Here is an 18,204-nt window from a genome sequence, read left to right as displayed (position 1 = left end):
TACGTCGATCATTTATACCACACTATGGAATATTTGGCTTGCAAGAAACGATAAATTCTTAAAAAAACAAGGCGGTCTCCGCTACAAAAATGGCATATATTATCATCTCACAAACTTTTGAATGGAACAAATACAGGGGAAAGAATTGTAGAAGTTGGGTGGAATGGAGCTGCAATCCATTTTGAACTATATTTCAGTTTTTATTTTGTTGTTTTTTTTATTTCTCTGTTTTACTACTTGTTCCACCAAAGTTAGCTCCTTGCTTATGTTTTGGTCTATTATTAATACATATTTGCCTTCTTCAAAAAAAAAAAAAAACTATGTACTCTTGAAAAGGGTTTGTACAACTTGAATGTCAATATTAATGAAATGCATGTACACATTTCACCTAGAAAAAAAATATATAGTAAACCAAACCTTTATCGATAATTGATGAACATGCATCGATGCGGGAAGCAACTTCTAGTTTAATAAGAAATTTTAAAGTTATGAAAAAAATACTTATTAGTTATACTATTGGGCCAAAGCCCATGTCATCACTAAAATGGGCGAATGGGGCATCAAATTTGGCCTATCTATTAATAGTTGTATTTATTTATTTATTTTTATTTTTTGTATTTTGGTTATTGGTCCAAGTAAATGAGTAGGCTGTCAATTGGGTATTTGGGTTTTGCAAATCAATAAGCTAATACTTTGCATTTGAGTTTTTGTAATTGTTAATAGGGTTACAATATTCGATGTTAAAGTATTTCTTTCTTTTTTTTTTTTAAATTATTATTTTTAAATCAATTTTACCGCATTGGCTCTTTGTTTTTTTTTAATAGGATTAGAGTATTTAATTGTGTTGTTTGCTGGAGTTTAGAAGGATTATTTGCAAATCCTTTTACTAATACCAGTCCAACCTCATATTTCTTTTCTATTTGTTAAATTTTTGCTTCATATTTGTAAGTTTTAGTTTGTATGTATATCGATTTTTTACCGAAAAAAATACTGCTATTTTGTTTTATAAATCGAAAAATAAATAATTAAATAAATAAACTTAATGACTTTTTCTCAATTATTCTGACTATATAAATCTACATATGCATTAAGGTTTTCTTTTCCCAATTTACACGACTCCGGTATCCTCAGAAGGGACGTTCCGAAGACACGCTACTCATATATTCTCTCTTCACCTTAAAGATTAAAGAAGCAGATAGAAATATCGATCGATCAAGAATGGCTGAAAGTGCTTCTTCTGCCAAGAGATGGCTTCCTCTCGAAGCAAACCCCGATGTTATGAACCAGGTTCTTTCTCTATATGTATTATGTTTTCAATCGTCCCTTGTTTTTTGTTTCTGCTGAATCTATTAACTCGCCAATAGTTACCAACAGGCATTACTTTTGACGATTTAGTAATTTTGTTATTGAGCAAATCTGTAGCAGATGCTTAGAGAAATTAGGGTTCACTTTGGTTGATATCTTCTGTAAAGACTCATGCATGAACTAAACTAATTTGATCTACCATTGTAAGGTCCCACGCTTTGTACCTAATTCAAATGTATCTTAAGGAATTAATCAGTTCACATAAACGAAAAGCCTTGAATTCCTACATTAAGAGCTTGACTTACTCGGGAGATTCTTTGTAGATAGGCCAAGATAGAGTTTTTTTAAGCTAGGGATATAGAAAAAAGGCATACAGTAATGGTGAAAATTCAAGTAACTAAGTTGTAGGAATATTTTAATCATGACTTTGAAAAGTGATCCTTGAGATGTGTTATGATATTAGTTTAGATCAAAATCTGCAAATTTGTATCGGTTTCTATAGATCACCCATGTGTTTGATTTTTTGATTATGGTTTTTGTATCTGGATAGTTTCTTTGGCGCCTTGGTGTTCCTCCTGGTGAGGCTGAATGCAATGATGTATATGGATTGGATGAAGAACTGTTGGAAATGGTCCCAAAGCCAGTTCTTGCTGTGTTGTTTCTTTACCCTATTACACCAGAGGTTTGTTATCTTGTTATCCCAAACTGGGACTTTTTTTTTCTTCTATGGAATTGTATGTATATGTTTGATTAAATGAATGTTTTCATCTTACTTATGTTTCAGAGCGAAAAAGAAAGATTAGAGCAGAACAGTATTAAACAGGTGATATTTACCATCAACAGTATTTAACTTTAGCTAGTGAATGTATAAAACAACATACTCACTAGTCACTTCATTAACCATATCTTTAAGGATTCGTTTTCTTGTATTTGTGGGTGTAGGATCCTTATGATGGGGTTTACTTTATGAGACAAACAGTAGGAAATGCATGTGGAACCATTGGACTTCTTCATGCTATAGGCAATATCACCTCAGAGATAAAACTTGGTACTTCTCTTTTTATGATTTCTCACAATTCCATTTGGTTTAACTTTTATTTACCTTTAAACTGGTTCAAGAAAGTGGTCAGATTATATTAAACTGTTTTTTTTTTCTCAGACGAGGGCTCATTCTTGGACAAGTTTTATAAATCTACTGCAAGCATGGATCCAATGGAGGTATTATGCTTTTTAAAATATATTTTTGATGGTTTAAATATTGTGTTTTTTGTATGACATGGATTTGATATACGTATGCAGCGTGCTCGATACCTTGAGAAAGATACAGAAATGGAAGTTGCACATTCAGAAGCAGTAGCTGCTGGTGAGACTGAGGTGAGTTAAATGTTTTCTTTAAACTAATTTATTGAAATGATTCAAAGATATATATATAAAATGTGTAATTTGTAAACATGTACATTTACTCAAAATTCACATTTCTTTGTGTAGGCTTCTGACAATGTGAATGATCATTTTATCTGTTTTGCATGCGTTAATGGTAAGCAATCAAGTCAACCTCAGACTTTAATAACATAAGACATTTATTTCACTTTTTTTTTGGCAAATAATATTTTATAGGAAAATTGTATGAGCTTGATGGAAGGAGAAGTGCACCAGTTTCACATGGACCTTCTTCACCAAATACTGTATTGCAGGTAAACTTTTGATAGCTATATATGGACCACTGCACCATTTTCACATGTTTTCAGAATAAAGAATTTGTTTATATGTTTTGCAGGATGCTGCTAAAGTGATAAAAAGAATGATTGCAAAAAATCCTGACTCCATGAACTTTAGTGTGATTGCTATCTCAAAGAAAGTCGGTGGCTACTGAAAACATGATTTATGTTTTGTTTGTTTTTTTAGCTTAGAACTTGAGTGACCTTTGGTTTTATACAAATCATAAACTTAGAAAGGATCATATCATAGATGCAAGATTTAATTATCTATTTAGTGTTTATACTTGATATTGATATGATCCAAAGCATGGCACCCCTTTTATGTTTCATTATCCGTCTTATCTTTAAAAATTATAACCTTTCTCAAACTCATGTGTTCTTCTAATTAGTCTTGAAGGATTTAAGAGAATTCTATGAAATTTGAAGTTTTTATGCTTTCTTACCTTTTGTGTGTGGATTGGTTTGTTCCATATGAGTTTCTCTGTTAAATTAAATTCCTAATTACTTTTATATTCTTCTCATAAAAAGGGTGTAAGAACTAAAGATAATTTGGTGAATTCTAGAAGCCACTCTGCCAAATGAATAAATTCCAGATTTCACAAAAAGGATGCCAACCCCTTATTCTCTCCGCTATCTATAGACCAAAAACCCTAATAGAATTTAAAGAGAAAATACCAATAATGCCCTTCCATTAAAAGATGCTGCTTGTAATTACTTTGTTACCCTTTCTAGAATAGTAGGTTCCTTGTAGCATAAAACTCGTGGATCAACAAATTTAACGTTTGAGCAACTTTGTCTAAGTGGTTGTTTGGGAGGCGGATGAACGATATTTTCATCAAACTATTTATCTTTCATAGAGCACTCATGAGTGATAACTTTGGAGTGGCTGAATTATAATTTCAATTGATCTTTGAGTAATTACTGTATAATTTTAGAATTATGCAATTATAATTAAAAAAATGTGTGTATTTTGGTGATAATTTAAGCATCAAATTTCTGTACTAGATTTCTCATTTGAATATAATTTCCAGATTCCCTTTTTGTCTTAGTTATATATTTCATCATGCATCAGTTCTTATAAACAATAAAATATCCCTAATATTTGTTTTAAACCAAAAAAAAGGTTATAACACTAATATCCTAAAGTGATACATAGTAATAATAACAATAAAGTAAAAGGTTTATACAGTAGAATTTCAAAATAAAAAATGTTAGTAGATAAAAAATAGATATCTGGATTCTATGTTTTAATTAATTTATAGTTGATATTAAATTAATAAATATTTTATTAAAAACAAAAATATATTTTTTCATAAAAAAAAAAAAAAAAGCTTGATAGTATTTAATTACTATAATTTACTTGAGATAAAATTTTGATTACCAAAAAGAGTTTTAATTCCTAAAAGGGGTTGTTTAGCACTATCCACAAACATTTTACCATCTTTTAAGGTTGTACTTTAAAAAAAAAATTAACAGCTTTATTGAGTAGTTATCTTGGTTTACTTCGGTTTTTTAACAACTTAATTAACAATCTATGTTGCAACACTCGTTGGAGTAATTTCCATAAATGAGAATCTTTATTTACATAAATTTTCAATTCTTGTATGAAAAGTGTCATTCACATGACTTAAGAGTTTGAATAGGTGTATAATCCTTATTGGTTTGGACATGGTTTTGCTTATCTTCATTCTTTTGGTTGATATGTTGCTTATATATTTACCTTTGAATTTCGTGATTGCATGCCTTCATGTAGAAGATCACCATGACGAATTTTAAACTAACTTAAAAAAGTTTTAAATTCTTTATGCTGAATTGTAGATAAAACCATCTAACTTGAACTTATAAGACTTTGAAATGAAAAGGGGCTCTTGAGTTGGCAATGTATAACTTGACTTTCTTGCAACGACCCATTCCATGGCATGGACTTACGATTATTATGCATTAGATGATTTATGAAATTGCAAGTCCATATCAAGTTATATAATGTATTCTATACTTGAAACATAATCTATAGTTGAAGGAATCACATTACGATTGATTTGTGACTATTTGTGACTAAATTGATAGTGATGTTGAAGGTGTGCGATACAGTTTTGGTGATTATAGATATGTTGACTAAGAGTGCTACTTCTTGGTGATGTGAATGATTTTGTGGAGAAATTTGCTAAAGTGTATGTGGATGGATTGATTTCAAGGCATGGAGTGTAATTATCTATAATATTCGATTGTGATAGTTGTTTTACATCAATATATTGGGAGTCGGAGAGCTTTTAAAAAGAATAAGGCCAAGAATAAACTTAAGCACACAATATCATCTCCAAACTAATAGTCAAAATGAATGGAACATTTAAACCTTAAAGATATATTGTGGCCGGAAGGTAAAAACTTTGGAGGAAATTGTGATTCACATCTATCATTAATGGAGTTTGCCTACAACAACAATTATGATCCAAGTATTGATGTGGTATCATTTGCAACTTTATATGGTAAAAACGCTTAGGAAATCAACATTTAGGTAAAAGGCGTGAAGAATTTGTGTCATATCATTTCTTTTCTAGGTTTGAGGTTACAAATTGTCTTATGTAAAAAAATGTAAGTTGGTGCTAATCTTATTATAATATAATATATGTGATATCTACTTTTTTAAAACGGTTAATACATTGTTATTTAAAGCAATTCATAACGATTAATACGTCTTACGCTAAAAACTATAACACTTAATTATTAAAAAAATGTTATCAAAAGTAAAGTACCAATATTTTGTTCAAAAAATGTTATGATGACCCTCACATAGTTTGTTTAATATGTAAATTAATGGTTTAATGTCATAATGAATAACAAACTATGTAAACTAGTCAAAAAGGACCCACGACCACTTCAAACACCATGCACCACCACCTGTCACCGTTTACCACCACTACCACCACACATCGTCGTTCACTACCACCAAAATCGAACCTAATAAAGTAATTATCCTCTTTAATCATTTAGTGTTTATTTGCCTTCTTCAGAGCAACACTTCGTTATCTTATTCATTTGTATCTCAATACTTCTTTAACAAAAATCTTCAACGTTGTCGAACGAAACGCAGAATCTTTAACACAAATCTTCAACACCGTTGAGAGAGCTGAAGAAATGTTCAACAAAAATCCTGTTGAGGGATACGAAGAATTTAATTATTAAAATATTTGGTGATAGATTTTATCCATGTACAATGGCAACATTGATGGAAGACAAAGAACTTGAGCGAAACAAACAGATTACGTCCCCCTCATGTTAAAAAAATTATTTACTAGGTCTCTCTCTCTCTCTCTCTCTCTCTCTCTCTCTCTCTCTCTCTCTCTCTCTCTCTCTCTCTTTTGATATCCTTTTTCCAGTTTTTGAATCCAAGGGTATTTTATTGAGATTCCCATAGTTTATCATCATCAACATAATCAAAAATTGTTTCTTATGTTTAATTTTAAACCATCTTCATTCAAGTAGTTGAAGAAGCCGATGAGCCATGTCCATAGGGCGAGTCCATGTGTGCCTTAGGTGGTAGGTCACTTGATCTATCTAATTTTTTTTTTAATAAAATGTGACATATCTTAGGTGTTGTTTGTTTTTTCGAACCGAAAATTCATGAAGTCTGCGGACCACCTCTGCAATCCTCTGTAGCAGAAGAGGTCGAACAAACGGATGCAGCCTATAATAAGAAGCATGTTTGTTTTTTAACATCTGCAGACTGCTGCAGTAAACTGAAATTTAAATAAACTAATTTTATAAACTGAAAATAGTTCTCAACACCGAAATTTAATAATTTTAGTTTTAAAACATTGAAATAATAATAAAAAGAACATGTAAAAAAACAAAAATATAAAACTTTTTTTTTAAAAACTTAAAAAAATGTAAAAGAAGCTAATAGTTTTATTCTAGAAAAAAACTATTTTTAAAAAACATTAAAAAAGAAAATAATAAAAAAAATTACACACGTTAAAAAAGATGCAACTGAAATTGAAAAATTATTAATAAAACGGTAAAAAAAATTAAAAAAATCATGTTTAAAAAAATCGTGGAAATTATAAAAATAAATTGTGTCACATCCGTAAATAAAAATTTAAGAAAATAAAATTTAAAAAAAAAAAAATTAAAAAAGTTATACAAAAATTCTTAAAAAACACTTAGAAAAAATGAAAGCTGAAGAGGTTAGAAGAGTCAAGTCAAGTGTTGCGTCACGCAACACACGCGCAGAGCTTTTGTAGTTTGAAGTCTTCCAAAAAACAAAGTGCTGCGAGAGCGAAAGTGCTGCGCGTGTGCTGCGCCGCGCAGCAATAAGTGGTTTGAAGAGGTTTTTATAGAAAAACAAACAGCACCTTAATGTTTTTGGTAACTAGTCTTTTTAAAGTGAAACTATTTTAGGGGTTGTTTGATAGTTAATGATTGGGTTATAGCTAAGTGGATTAGAAATACTGACTGAATTTACATCTGATTGAAACCATATTGTTTGATTATAGATTTGATTGGCTGTGCTGAATGATCAAAATGATCATTTTATCTTTTTGTTATGTTTGCAACATAACATGAATCTATTTAGTTATAACAATGTTGTTTAATACAAAAACAATTCTCACAACTGCTGAGGTAAAAAAAAAATCAAAGTATTTTTTTTTCAAAGCTCTTTGGTTGTTGAATCAAATCATAAGCACCTACAATAATTGCCATGTCATATAAAATAGTATAATATGTGCCAAAATCATACATTGCTATTGGATCACTAGTAAAAAGTAAAGTACTTTGCTATTAAAACACTTCATCTTATCTCCTACAATGGTATTAGAAATTACCATGATAACCAATAGTTTGTTTTAGTGTTGTGGATGCCCTTCCAACATACTCAACTTTAGAATATGATTTGCACCTGATCTAAAAAAACATAAGATCCTAAAACTGATGATTGCAAAAGAAAATCAAGCAATAGAAAAACATATCTAATGACAAAATCTGCCACTTTTACTTTTCCACTGATTTGATAAATGTAGAGCATAAGTTGATTTCATAAATGTTGAGCAAAATTCAAATTTCATACATATATGATACCAACATGGCATAAATTATGATTCAACAGATTCATACATATATAGTGCATAAATCAGTTTTCAACTAATTTCATATATATATATATATATATATATATATATATATATATATATATATATATATATATATATATATATATATATATATATATATATATATATATAAATTCACCTCGACAAGAGGGAGGAGCAAAATTTAGATTTCATCCATTAACACCAACATCAATTTGTCAACTGATTCAGGGAAAAAAAAAAGAAAAAGAAGATGAAAATGCTTGGCTGTTTGGATGGAGGTCGATGCTCTGCTTCTGGCGGCGACGATGGCGATGGAGAGGCAGGAGGGAGGAACGACGCCTTCAAAGTGGACAAGAGGAACAGAGTGGAACAACAAGGGTTTTTTTTTTTCAGGGCAAAGACTTTTTTTTTGGGTCACCCACATTTCAAAGTAGGGACTGAGTCATGAGATATAGTGCATGTTGAGTCAACCAACATGGGGCCTTATCAAATAAGCTGACCGAATCAACCAAAAAATGTTGACCGAAGTCAGCTATGTATTAAACACACCTTTAATGTTTTTGAGAACTAATATTTTTTATTTTTATTTTTTCATTTTTTTAGTTTTAATTAAATAATAATAAATCATATAGTTTTACGTTCTAGACTAATATGCCCATCCAAGTTAAAAAAATACGATTTTTTGATCCGAAGTAATTTTTAGTTTTGATGGTGGTGAACAAGGTGGTTTTGAACATTTAACATTTTAAATAGTGGGTTGCTTATTTATTAAATTAAGAACCATGTGTAAGACTCATGTATTATATGGGTTAATTAAAAAAAAAATAAATATAAATCTCTAAATATTTAAGAACTTTGGATATATAAAAAAAAGTAAGATAATGACTTATTAAAATTAATTTTTTTATCTTTTAAATTTAAATAAATAAACAAAATAAAGTAATGAGTTTTAATTTGAAATTTTTTAATGAAATTGATATTCATTTATTATTACATTAATTATAATTATTACATTAAAGTATTACGTGGGATTTATTAAAATAGAAAAACCAATAAAATAACATATAAAAAAATTAATTCAAAATAATCACAAAATCACATTTGACAAATTTAATAAAGGTTTTAGTGAAAAAAAAAAAATTTGTTGTCTATTAGTGTAGATTTATAGAAGTTTTTTTTAACAAAAAGAATATCAATAACTTGGCATGTCTAGTCACCACTCACCAAACACTCCAACCATACAGCAGGTTGGAAAAGAATGGGAGGAGACGTGGAAAAGAAAGAGGAAATAAAGAGGAAAGAGCAGAGATTCTGAAACACGATAGAAAAGATTCTCTAACACGGGTCAACGTCAATTCGCTTCCTTGTTCAATGCAGTTCTGCCATTGATCCCCCGAGATTACCATATATCACTAATCATTGACATCGGTTTCAGCAAGAGCCAAGAGTCAAAAATCACATACACACACTCCAGAAAGAAATCCCCAAAAATGGCGGGAATCGTGCGGCTGCTCATATCTGATATAGTCATGTCGTTCATGTGGGTGTGGTCAAGCGTCATAATCAAGCTATTTGTCCACAAGGTTTTGGGGTTTGGCCATCATGGCTTCCCTGTTGAAGTGTTTAGGTCTTCGCTTTCCATTCTCAACATGTTCTTCTTTGCTTATCTTGCTAAGCTCACCAATGGCGGAGCCTATAATCCCCTCACTGTCTTGTCCTCCGCCATCTCTGGAAATTTCGCAACCTTCCTCTTCACTGTTGGTTCAAGAATCCCCTTTCAGGTTACCTATTATATTCTCTTCTCAAAATCTTTGACTGGTTTAGATATGAACTGCGATTGGGATTGCATCAATCAAGTCCGTTGACCAATTGATTATCATAACAATTCTTGTTCTGTATGTTTTCTGATTTGGGTTGCATTGCACTTTGGAAGATCATCAATCCCTAATTTTGTTTTATCTAGCCAGATACAAATTAGGGTTTGGTTTTAACCATAAATTTTCCCTAAACATCAACTATTTATCACCTATATCCTTAGTAATTATCCCCTATCACAAAGGGTGAGTTGTATATGAAAAAGTTTTTCTAAAAAAAATGTTGGTACTTTCTTTGGCAACAAACTCTTTAAAATATGATTGGTTCCATGAAGTCATTTCTTTTTTCATATTTTATATGTGACTATATTTCTTTAGACAGGTCTATTAAACATAACTAGTTTTATGAGGTCGTTTTTAAGAACAAACATGTTTAAAATAAATCTTCTTTTTTTATGACAACAATCTGTTTTAAAATGTTACCAGTTTGATGAAAAGTAAATTGGTAGATTTTTTCTAATCTTAATAGAAAGAAATGAAAGTAGGATGCTATTATAAACTAATGGTGGTTGTGACTTTAGGTGTTGGGCGCGATAAGTGGGGTGAGGCTTATCCTCAGTATCTTTCCGGAAATAGGGCGTGGGCCCCGACTGAATGTTAGTCTATTTGAAGGTGCATTGACCGAAGGGTTGTCGACATTCACAATTGTCCTCATTTCACATGGAGTTTCTACCAAATTACCCGGAAGTTTCTTGAGGAAAACATGGATCAGTAGTGTCTCAAAACTTGCTCTTCATATACTCGGATCAGATCTAACTGGTGGTGCTATGAATCCAGCTTCTGTAAGTACTTCCATTATTTCTCAATTATATATTATTTTAGGGTTGAATGCTTGTTTATTCAATGGCGTTTCACTTTTTTTTTCTTCCCAATTTTGTTTAAACGGTTGAAATTAGTAAAAAAGTGTAAGGGTATTTTTGAGATTTATAACTTGATGGATTGGATTGGATTGGATGGTTTTTCAGGTAATGGGGTGGGCTTATGCGCGTGGTGATCATATAACAAAAGAGCATTTAGTTGTTTACTGGGTTGCCCCTATGGTAGCAACCCTATTAGCAGCATGGACCTTTAGGTATCTTGTACGCCCCTCAAACTCAAAACAAGACAAACAGAAGAAGACTGATTAAAATTGATTTGCATTTGGATTTTGAAGTCGATTGTGTTTGTGTTTTCAGAAGCAGCACATCACATCTTGCTTGTAAATTAATTATTCTTCTGGGTAACTACTTTAGACCATGTATTATGAGCTTTTTGGTGAAACATGTCTTTTCTTTTTAGCACAACTATCTAAATGTAGACCTGTTGTATATAATGATTCAACTCATTTTTCAATCTTGTTTCATTAACATGAATTCTGTTATATTCAATTGCAAATCCGGTTTTGTCATTTGTGTGTTAAAAAGCAAAATAGTTTATTGCTTAGTAGCTTTATAGTTTATTAGCTTATAAGTTCATAAGTAAGTGTGAGGTAACTTATGAAAAAATGGCTTATCAAACTTTTTTTTAGTTTATAGCTGTGTGGAACCCCTAATAAGCTAATAAACTTAGCCAAACACCCCCTAGATAGTAACAAAGTTTTATAGTAGTTCTATTCAAGTCACTCGGACTTTCTTTAAAATAATTACACTCTTCCAATTTTGTTTGTTTGTTCTTTTTTTGAGAGTTCAGGGACAATCTCAGTAAATCACAATTTTACAACCAAATTTAGGGGAGTTTGGGATTTGCTTATTTAAAATAGCTTTTTTTATAAGTGATATTTGGTGTTACAACAGAGTCATCTAGTAATAATAATATAAAGTTTATATGAATAACATCCAGATACCATATTTTGCAACTCTTCTACTACTTATACATATTTACATCGAAAAGATATTTATAAACATGTAAATTAGATATTTGTAAAAACTGATAAGATATTCACAAACATGTATTTTTCAACAAACCAAAAGGAGTCAATCAGTAACTCTATACTACATTATTAACACTATTAAAAAAGAAAATACTCTAAAAAGCAAAAGAATGTTATGAGAGGGAGATGAACGAGGGTAGGATGTTGTTCAAGATTTAAAAAAAGAAAAAAACAATGATATATATGAGATAATTTGAAAAATAAATTATGTTTTTTTTTTCATCGTTGTATCGTGAGTTTCTAGAACATAAATGAGCATTGGTAAACATCGTAAGAATTCTTGAGAAGAATATAGAACAATAACCAAGATGTGAAGAAAAAAAAAAGAAGTAATTTTATATAAACAACCCCAAACACCCTTTTAATAATTAATACAAACAATATCAATAACAATTGATAAACAACCCATTACTGAAATCCAAACCATTGCTGAACATGGAAAAACATGGACTAATATAACAAGGTACTTTCAATGCTGTCTAAATACAACGCATTTTATCACTGCTATAACTGGATCGATTTTTTTTAAATATAATGTTTGATAAGAAAAAAAAAACTGAAAGTACAATGCTATAATTACAGACTTTTCAAAGTAGATTGCCTTAACAAGAAAAGAATTGAGGTACAAGGTTGTAACAAAAAGAAATAAGAAGAGGAAGATTGTATAATACACGAAATAAATAGAAATACATAGCCGTTTCTTGCATTTAGCCCATTACAAAAAACAACATGAAACATCAAGCAGAGGAAAGATGAATCAATTATATGAAACATCCAAATGAAGGATTATAAAAATAGGCACCTTTCAGTCCCTCTTCTCACCAAAAAAACAATTTCTTTCACGAGCCAATTCTTCATAGTTCAAACAACACAATATTAACAACAAAACTTCCATCATCAAAATTTTGTTAAAATTCAAGGCTAACACAAAGTAGAAATAAAAACATCACCTAATCATATCATAATAAGCAACATAAAACATCCAAAAAAGGATTAAACTTTGGTACCCTTTTAATCCCTTTTATCACCAATATATCCTTCTTTTCTCCCTTCAAATCCAGGCCTCATCAATTTCTTTTCCCTCTTGGCAATCTTCCTAGCTTTCTTCTGGTTAGCCCTCTCTTCAATATTCCCTCTCCTCTTTGACTGTTTCTCCTTAGTCAACTTCTCCTGTGTCTCAACTCTCTCCTTCCATTTCCCTGCACTCTTCTCACGCCTCTTCTTATCCTTCTGTAAACTCTTCTTCAAAAGCTTTGGATCATCATGAACCTTCACTCCCATCGCCTTTTCAGTTGCAGCCTTCCATGAATGCTTTGTAGCCACCACAACATCTTCCTTCTTTGCTTCTTTCAACTTCTTTGCCTTTTCCAACTCCTGTACTTTTGAACCCTTCTTCACCTTCTTCTTCTTACTCCCATCTTCATCTCCTAATTTCACTTTCCCAAATTCAAAATCACCCTCAAACTTATCCTTATCCTTTTCCTTATCACCACTACCACTACCCCTACCCCCATTATCATGATCTTCCCTCTTTCGTTTCTTGTCTGTAAAATCACCCCTTTCCCTCCGTTCATTCATCATCATTGTTCTTTTCCCTTCGCCTCGATTCGCTTTAAGCATTTCAAGCTTAGAATGCAATCTCTGGCGTAGCTCTTCATAGGTAACAGACTTGTTACTTGTTTCACCATCGAAATTTGTAATGGGCTTCACTTTAATTTCGATTTCTTCTTCTTCATCATCATCATCATCATCAGAATCATCAGAATCCTTGTTACTGTTTTCATTCTTGCTGATGCTTTTTTTGAGGAGGTCTAGTGTTGTGGTTTGTGATTTCTCAGGGTCAAGGCGATCACGGCGGGATTTCTTGATGTTTTCTCGTGTTTGTTGTTTGAGAGAGGCTTTTTTGCCTTTGCTCAGGCCTTGGAACCAGGGTTTTGAATCTTCTTCAACGGGAAGGTAGAATTTTGCAGGGATTAATTCAACTAGCTTGTCAAAGAAAAGAGCATGATCATGGATTAGGGTTTTGAGGTCATCTGTAGATAGTGCCCCCTTTTGCAGCTTCTTCTTCATTACAAAGAAAAAAAAACGATATTGGATGTTGTTTGTTTTCTTCGGGTGCTGATAGCCGAAACCTGAAAACCGTATCTAATCGTTAAAAGGATGTATGCTTGTAAACGCAGACAACTTTCAAAAACAACAACATCATGGGCAGCTAATAGCTTGGTGAAAAGAAAATTGATGAAGACGAACCTGGTCGAACGTCGTAGCTGTGGCGGCGTAGGCGATGGAGAGAATCAGCACAAATGGAGGGGTTGTTGCGTCTTGTATTAGGTTTAAGCCGTATATTGGTCAGTTTCTTAAGTGAAAGCCCGATGGACCAAGTTCAAACCTATTTCGGTTTCATAAACCTTCTAAATTTTCTATATGTTAAATAATAATGAGATTGTTTTTAATTAAATTACTAGTGTATTATATGAATTAATTTGAAAAAATAGTTGAATATAAATGTTAAAATATTTAAGAACTTTGAACTTATAGAAAAATAAGAAAAATAATGAATTATTATAATGTAAATATCTTTTATCTTTTAAATTAAAAAAATAATTTAAATAAATAAAAGAAACTAATGAGTTTTAATTTTAGGAATTTTGAAATTAAAAAATAAGTTGATTAATGAAATTGTTATCAATTTATTACTATATTTATTGCAATTATTACATTAAAATATTATAAGAAATTTAATAAAATAAAAAAACTCATAAAATGACATATAGAAAAAAAATTAATTTAAAATAACCATAAAATGACATTTGGCAAATTCAATGAGAGTGTGACAAGTGGTAAAAAAAAACTTTCATTTACTATAGTAGATTATCGTTAAATAATAAAAATAAGCATATAAAAACCATTTGTTATATTAAAAGGAAAGAATATCATCTTTAAAGAAATTAAAATTCTCAAGAATCAAGATAACTTAAATTTGTGTCAGAGTTATTATAATCAACAATCGGAGTTTTGAAGAACCATTTATTTAGTCATAATAGTTCAAATTGTGTTAAATAAGATCCAAAATATGAGTTTGCAACTTAGGTTGTGTTTGGCGCACCACAACTAGCTGATAAGCTAACTTATTTTTTGAGTTTTTTTATATTGTCGTGTTTGGTAAGCCAAAAAGTAGCTTATAAGCTAGCTTTTTGAAAAGCTATTTAGACTAACTTGATGTAATTTTATATATTTCAGCTAGTTTTACTAAACATTATTTTTTATCAGCTTTTTATTTAGCTGTCAGCTATCAGCTAGTTTTTCAGCTAACAGCTAGCTTTTCAGCTAGTACGTCAAACATAGACCATTTTAGACCAATGATTGTAGGTTTTTCCTGTCAACCCCCACATAGAATATGGATGTGTTCAATTATGGAGCAAGACCGAAATTGAAATAACAGAAAATGAACTTTTCCTATGACTAAAGACCGAACCGATGTAAGGGAGCTGGTTCCGGTTTGGTTTGAGTATGGTACGAGTTAATCGGATATGGAACCGCCGAGCCGATTATGACCAAAACTTGTTGGATCTTTGCATTGGAACATAAAATAACGAAAAACAATGGTTGTTTGGTATAGAAAATGTGTAAAAATATTGTTTGTTACTTGTATTTTAAATGGAATATCATTAGCCAAATGTGAAATAGTTTGCAAATGAAATTAAGCAACAAATTAAAAAACATACAATTAACTAATTAAATTATTACAATGTCAATTGCCCATTACTCTTCATTGCAGGTGATTAAATACCCGATTATGTGATCGATACAAAGGTTTCTTGGAGCCAATTGTCGCTTAAAGAAAAAAAAATGAATGTTTCTTGGTCCCTAACATGGGCTTATGGGTTTTCTATTAGCAATAGTCGACATATTGCAAGAAGTAAAAAAACCATTTAAAATCATGATTATGGATTTAAGACTCGAAATACCCGGTACTCATACCTAAAAACCTTTACATACAATGATCTTATATTCTTAGAGTAAATTACACGAATGGTCCCTATGGTTTGGGGTAATTTGCGAGCTTGGTCCCTAACTTATTTTTTTGAGTAAATTACTGAAAGACAAAACTGCAGAAATAGTCCCTGTGGTTTGCTCAAAATTGCCACTTTGGTCCAAAAAAGTTTTGACTAGCACCATAGGTCCAAAGTTTTCATTTTGTTGCGAGTTTGGTCCAGTTTTCTATAAACCTTTTCATAATGACTATTTTGCCCTTATACTTTTCTTTTTCAGTTTTTTTATTATTTAAATATTTATTTTGATTAAAAGAAAAAATAAAAAAGAAAATTTTCATTTTCTATATTATTTTTATAATTTTTTTTATAACAAAATAAAAAAATAAAAATAAAATCTCTCTCTCTCTCTCTCTCTCTCTCTCTCTCTCTCTCTTTCTTTCCCAACACCACACACTACCCTTATACCTCCCTCACTGGATCGAAAACCACTCCACCAACATACCTCAGAACTTCTTCACTCCCTTCCATCCTTTTTCTCGTCCATTTTCTTAAAAGATACACAAAGGAAAACATGGCAGCCACCACTCGTCACCCCACTGCGTGTACCACCATTTCACAACCCATTATCCCTCCTTCTTCCGGTGACACAACAACCCCCAAGCAACCCTCCAACCTGCTGCCTTACCTCTTCCCTCTTCCCCTCCGACAATCACTGCCGACATAAGCAAAAAGGAAGCAGTCGATAAACTGTCGGGCAGCCTCCTGCCACTGTAGAGCTGCTCTTGGTCACCACCATCGACCACCTCTGTTATGCTTCTGCTGCTACTACGGAAGAATGACAATGAGAGGTTGAAGTTGCTGACAATATTAGGTTTAGGAGGAGAGGTACGTTACTCATGTCATCTGAATTTCGAGTTGCAGGTATGCTATCACTGTTGCTCCAATTGAGGGTTTTCGAGCCCTAATCACACCTAAATCAAAATTGTCGGGGCAAGCTTCAATATCTAGTAAAATCACACCGCAAAGAGAGGGTAATTCGAACCTTAGATGCATGAAGCAGGAAATGACGAGGGAGCTGTTTGCGAATCGATACAGGAGGCAAAGCGGAAGATGCTCGACTACCTTTCTTCTCCGGTGAATAAAGAAACATAGTTGCTTGTGATCGGGACTGTTTCAGCGGAGATCGACCTGATCAGAGGGTGTTTGGGTTCGCCATTCGACACACGAGGGAGAGGCTGGATAGCTTGATCGGAGGCAGCAGCCTCCGGTCTCTGTTTTGGGTTTCTCGACGCGTGAAAGAAAAACGAGAGAGAGAGAGAGAGAGAGAGAGAAAGAAAGAGAGAAAGATAGAGAAAGAGATTCTTTTTTATTTTTCTTTTAATAAGAAAAAACATTTAAAAAAATAAAAAAATAGAAAAAGAAAATAACAAGGGTAAATCCGTCATTTTAAATATTTTTAAATCAAATTGGACCAAACTCGCAACAAAATGAAAACTTTGGACCTGTGGTGCTAGTCAAAACTTTTTTGGACCAAAGTGGCAATTTTGAGCAAACCACAGGGACCATTTATGCGGTTTTGTCTTACTAAAATCGTCCCTATGGTTTGGTCAAAATTGCATGTTTGGTCCCTAAATTCTTTTTTGTACTCGGATCATCCTTGTGGTGTGATTTTGATGCGTTTTCCGTCCCTTACATACATAAAATCAGGGACCAAACGTGCAATATTGACCAAACCATATGGACGAAAAACGCAACAAAACTAAACCACAGGGACGATTCGAGTGTAAAAAAAAGTTAGGGACCAAACATGCAATTTTGACCAAACCATAGGGACGATTTTAGTAATTTACTCTATTTTTTTAACTCGGAAGGTCTATACTGTTTGTTTTTGTTACGCGTTTGGTCCTTACTGTTTGTTTTTGTTACGTATTTGGTCTCTACCTTACCTAAAAAGACTATTATTTAAATAGGAAAAAAAATGGTTGGGTAAGTAAGGTAAAGTGAGGGGGGTACGATTGGGGTGTGTTTATTTAAATAAATTAAAAAAATCAATGACAAAATAGATTTTTTAAGTAAGACAGGAACCAAGCGCGTAACAAAAACAAATAGTAGGATCTTCCGAGTTAAAAAAAACTTAGGGATCAAACGCGTAAATTACCTTAAACCATAAGGACCATTCGTGTAATTTACTCATATTCTTACTATATGAACACTTTGGGTAATGGTTTTATTAGGATAGAAAAACTTTTAGTTTTTTGCACTGTAAATTGACAATTATTACCTGATTATGTTGACACTTTTGTAATAGTTTTC

The 18,204-nt window shown here is 31.8% G+C and overlaps 3 protein-coding genes across 3 annotated transcripts; 2 read left to right on the top strand and 1 right to left on the bottom strand.

The window, feature by feature from the left end:
- Window positions 1–1,096: 1,096 nt before the first annotated feature.
- Window positions 1,097–3,352, top strand: LOC111879441 (ubiquitin carboxyl-terminal hydrolase 3). Its single transcript, XM_023875906.3, has 9 exons — window positions 1,097–1,287; window positions 1,856–1,987; window positions 2,090–2,128; window positions 2,248–2,353; window positions 2,465–2,523; window positions 2,605–2,679; window positions 2,794–2,842; window positions 2,923–2,999; window positions 3,083–3,352. Exons 1-9 carry the CDS (start codon window positions 1,219–1,221, stop codon window positions 3,176–3,178), a joined length of 702 nt encoding a protein of 233 aa, XP_023731674.1. The 5' UTR covers window positions 1,097–1,218; the 3' UTR covers window positions 3,179–3,352.
- A 5,983-nt stretch (window positions 3,353–9,335) lies between these two features.
- Window positions 9,336–11,319, top strand: LOC111879413 (probable aquaporin SIP2-1). Its single transcript, XM_023875872.2, has 3 exons — window positions 9,336–9,894; window positions 10,509–10,769; window positions 10,953–11,319. Exons 1-3 carry the CDS (start codon window positions 9,604–9,606, stop codon window positions 11,112–11,114), a joined length of 714 nt encoding a protein of 237 aa, XP_023731640.1. The 5' UTR covers window positions 9,336–9,603; the 3' UTR covers window positions 11,115–11,319.
- A 1,453-nt stretch (window positions 11,320–12,772) lies between these two features.
- Window positions 12,773–14,279, bottom strand: LOC111879380 (uncharacterized). Its single transcript, XM_023875822.2, has 2 exons — window positions 14,147–14,279; window positions 12,773–14,028 (listed from the first exon to the last, which is right to left on the bottom strand). Exon 2 carries the CDS (start codon window positions 13,964–13,966, stop codon window positions 12,908–12,910), a length of 1,059 nt encoding a protein of 352 aa, XP_023731590.1. The 5' UTR covers window positions 13,967–14,028; window positions 14,147–14,279; the 3' UTR covers window positions 12,773–12,907.
- Between the last annotated feature and the right edge of the window lie 3,925 nt (window positions 14,280–18,204).

The sequence above is a fragment of the Lactuca sativa genome, chromosome 9, assembly GCF_002870075.4.
Source record: "Lactuca sativa cultivar Salinas chromosome 9, Lsat_Salinas_v11, whole genome shotgun sequence".
NCBI classification, from domain to species: Eukaryota; Viridiplantae; Streptophyta; class Magnoliopsida; order Asterales; family Asteraceae; genus Lactuca; species Lactuca sativa.
The sequence above is the reverse complement of the archived record's forward strand: the minus strand, read 5'-3'. Positions and strand labels throughout refer to the sequence as shown.

Coding starts and splice junctions, on each gene's coding strand:
- LOC111879441 (XM_023875906.3), top strand. CDS start 1,219: ATGGCTGAAAGTGCTTCTTCTGCCAAGAGATGGCTTCCTCTCGAAGCA. Junction 2,524..2,604: donor CAAGCATGGATCCAATGGAG/GTATTATGCTTT, acceptor ATACGTATGCAG/CGTGCTCGATACCTTGAGAA. Junction 3,000..3,082: donor CACCAAATACTGTATTGCAG/GTAAACTTTTGA, acceptor TATGTTTTGCAG/GATGCTGCTAAAGTGATAAA.
- LOC111879413 (XM_023875872.2), top strand. CDS start 9,604: ATGGCGGGAATCGTGCGGCTGCTCATATCTGATATAGTCATGTCGTTC. Junction 9,895..10,508: donor GTTCAAGAATCCCCTTTCAG/GTTACCTATTAT, acceptor TTGTGACTTTAG/GTGTTGGGCGCGATAAGTGG. Junction 10,770..10,952: donor GTGCTATGAATCCAGCTTCT/GTAAGTACTTCC, acceptor ATGGTTTTTCAG/GTAATGGGGTGGGCTTATGC.
- LOC111879380 (XM_023875822.2), bottom strand. CDS start 13,966: ATGAAGAAGAAGCTGCAAAAGGGGGCACTATCTACAGATGACCTCAAA.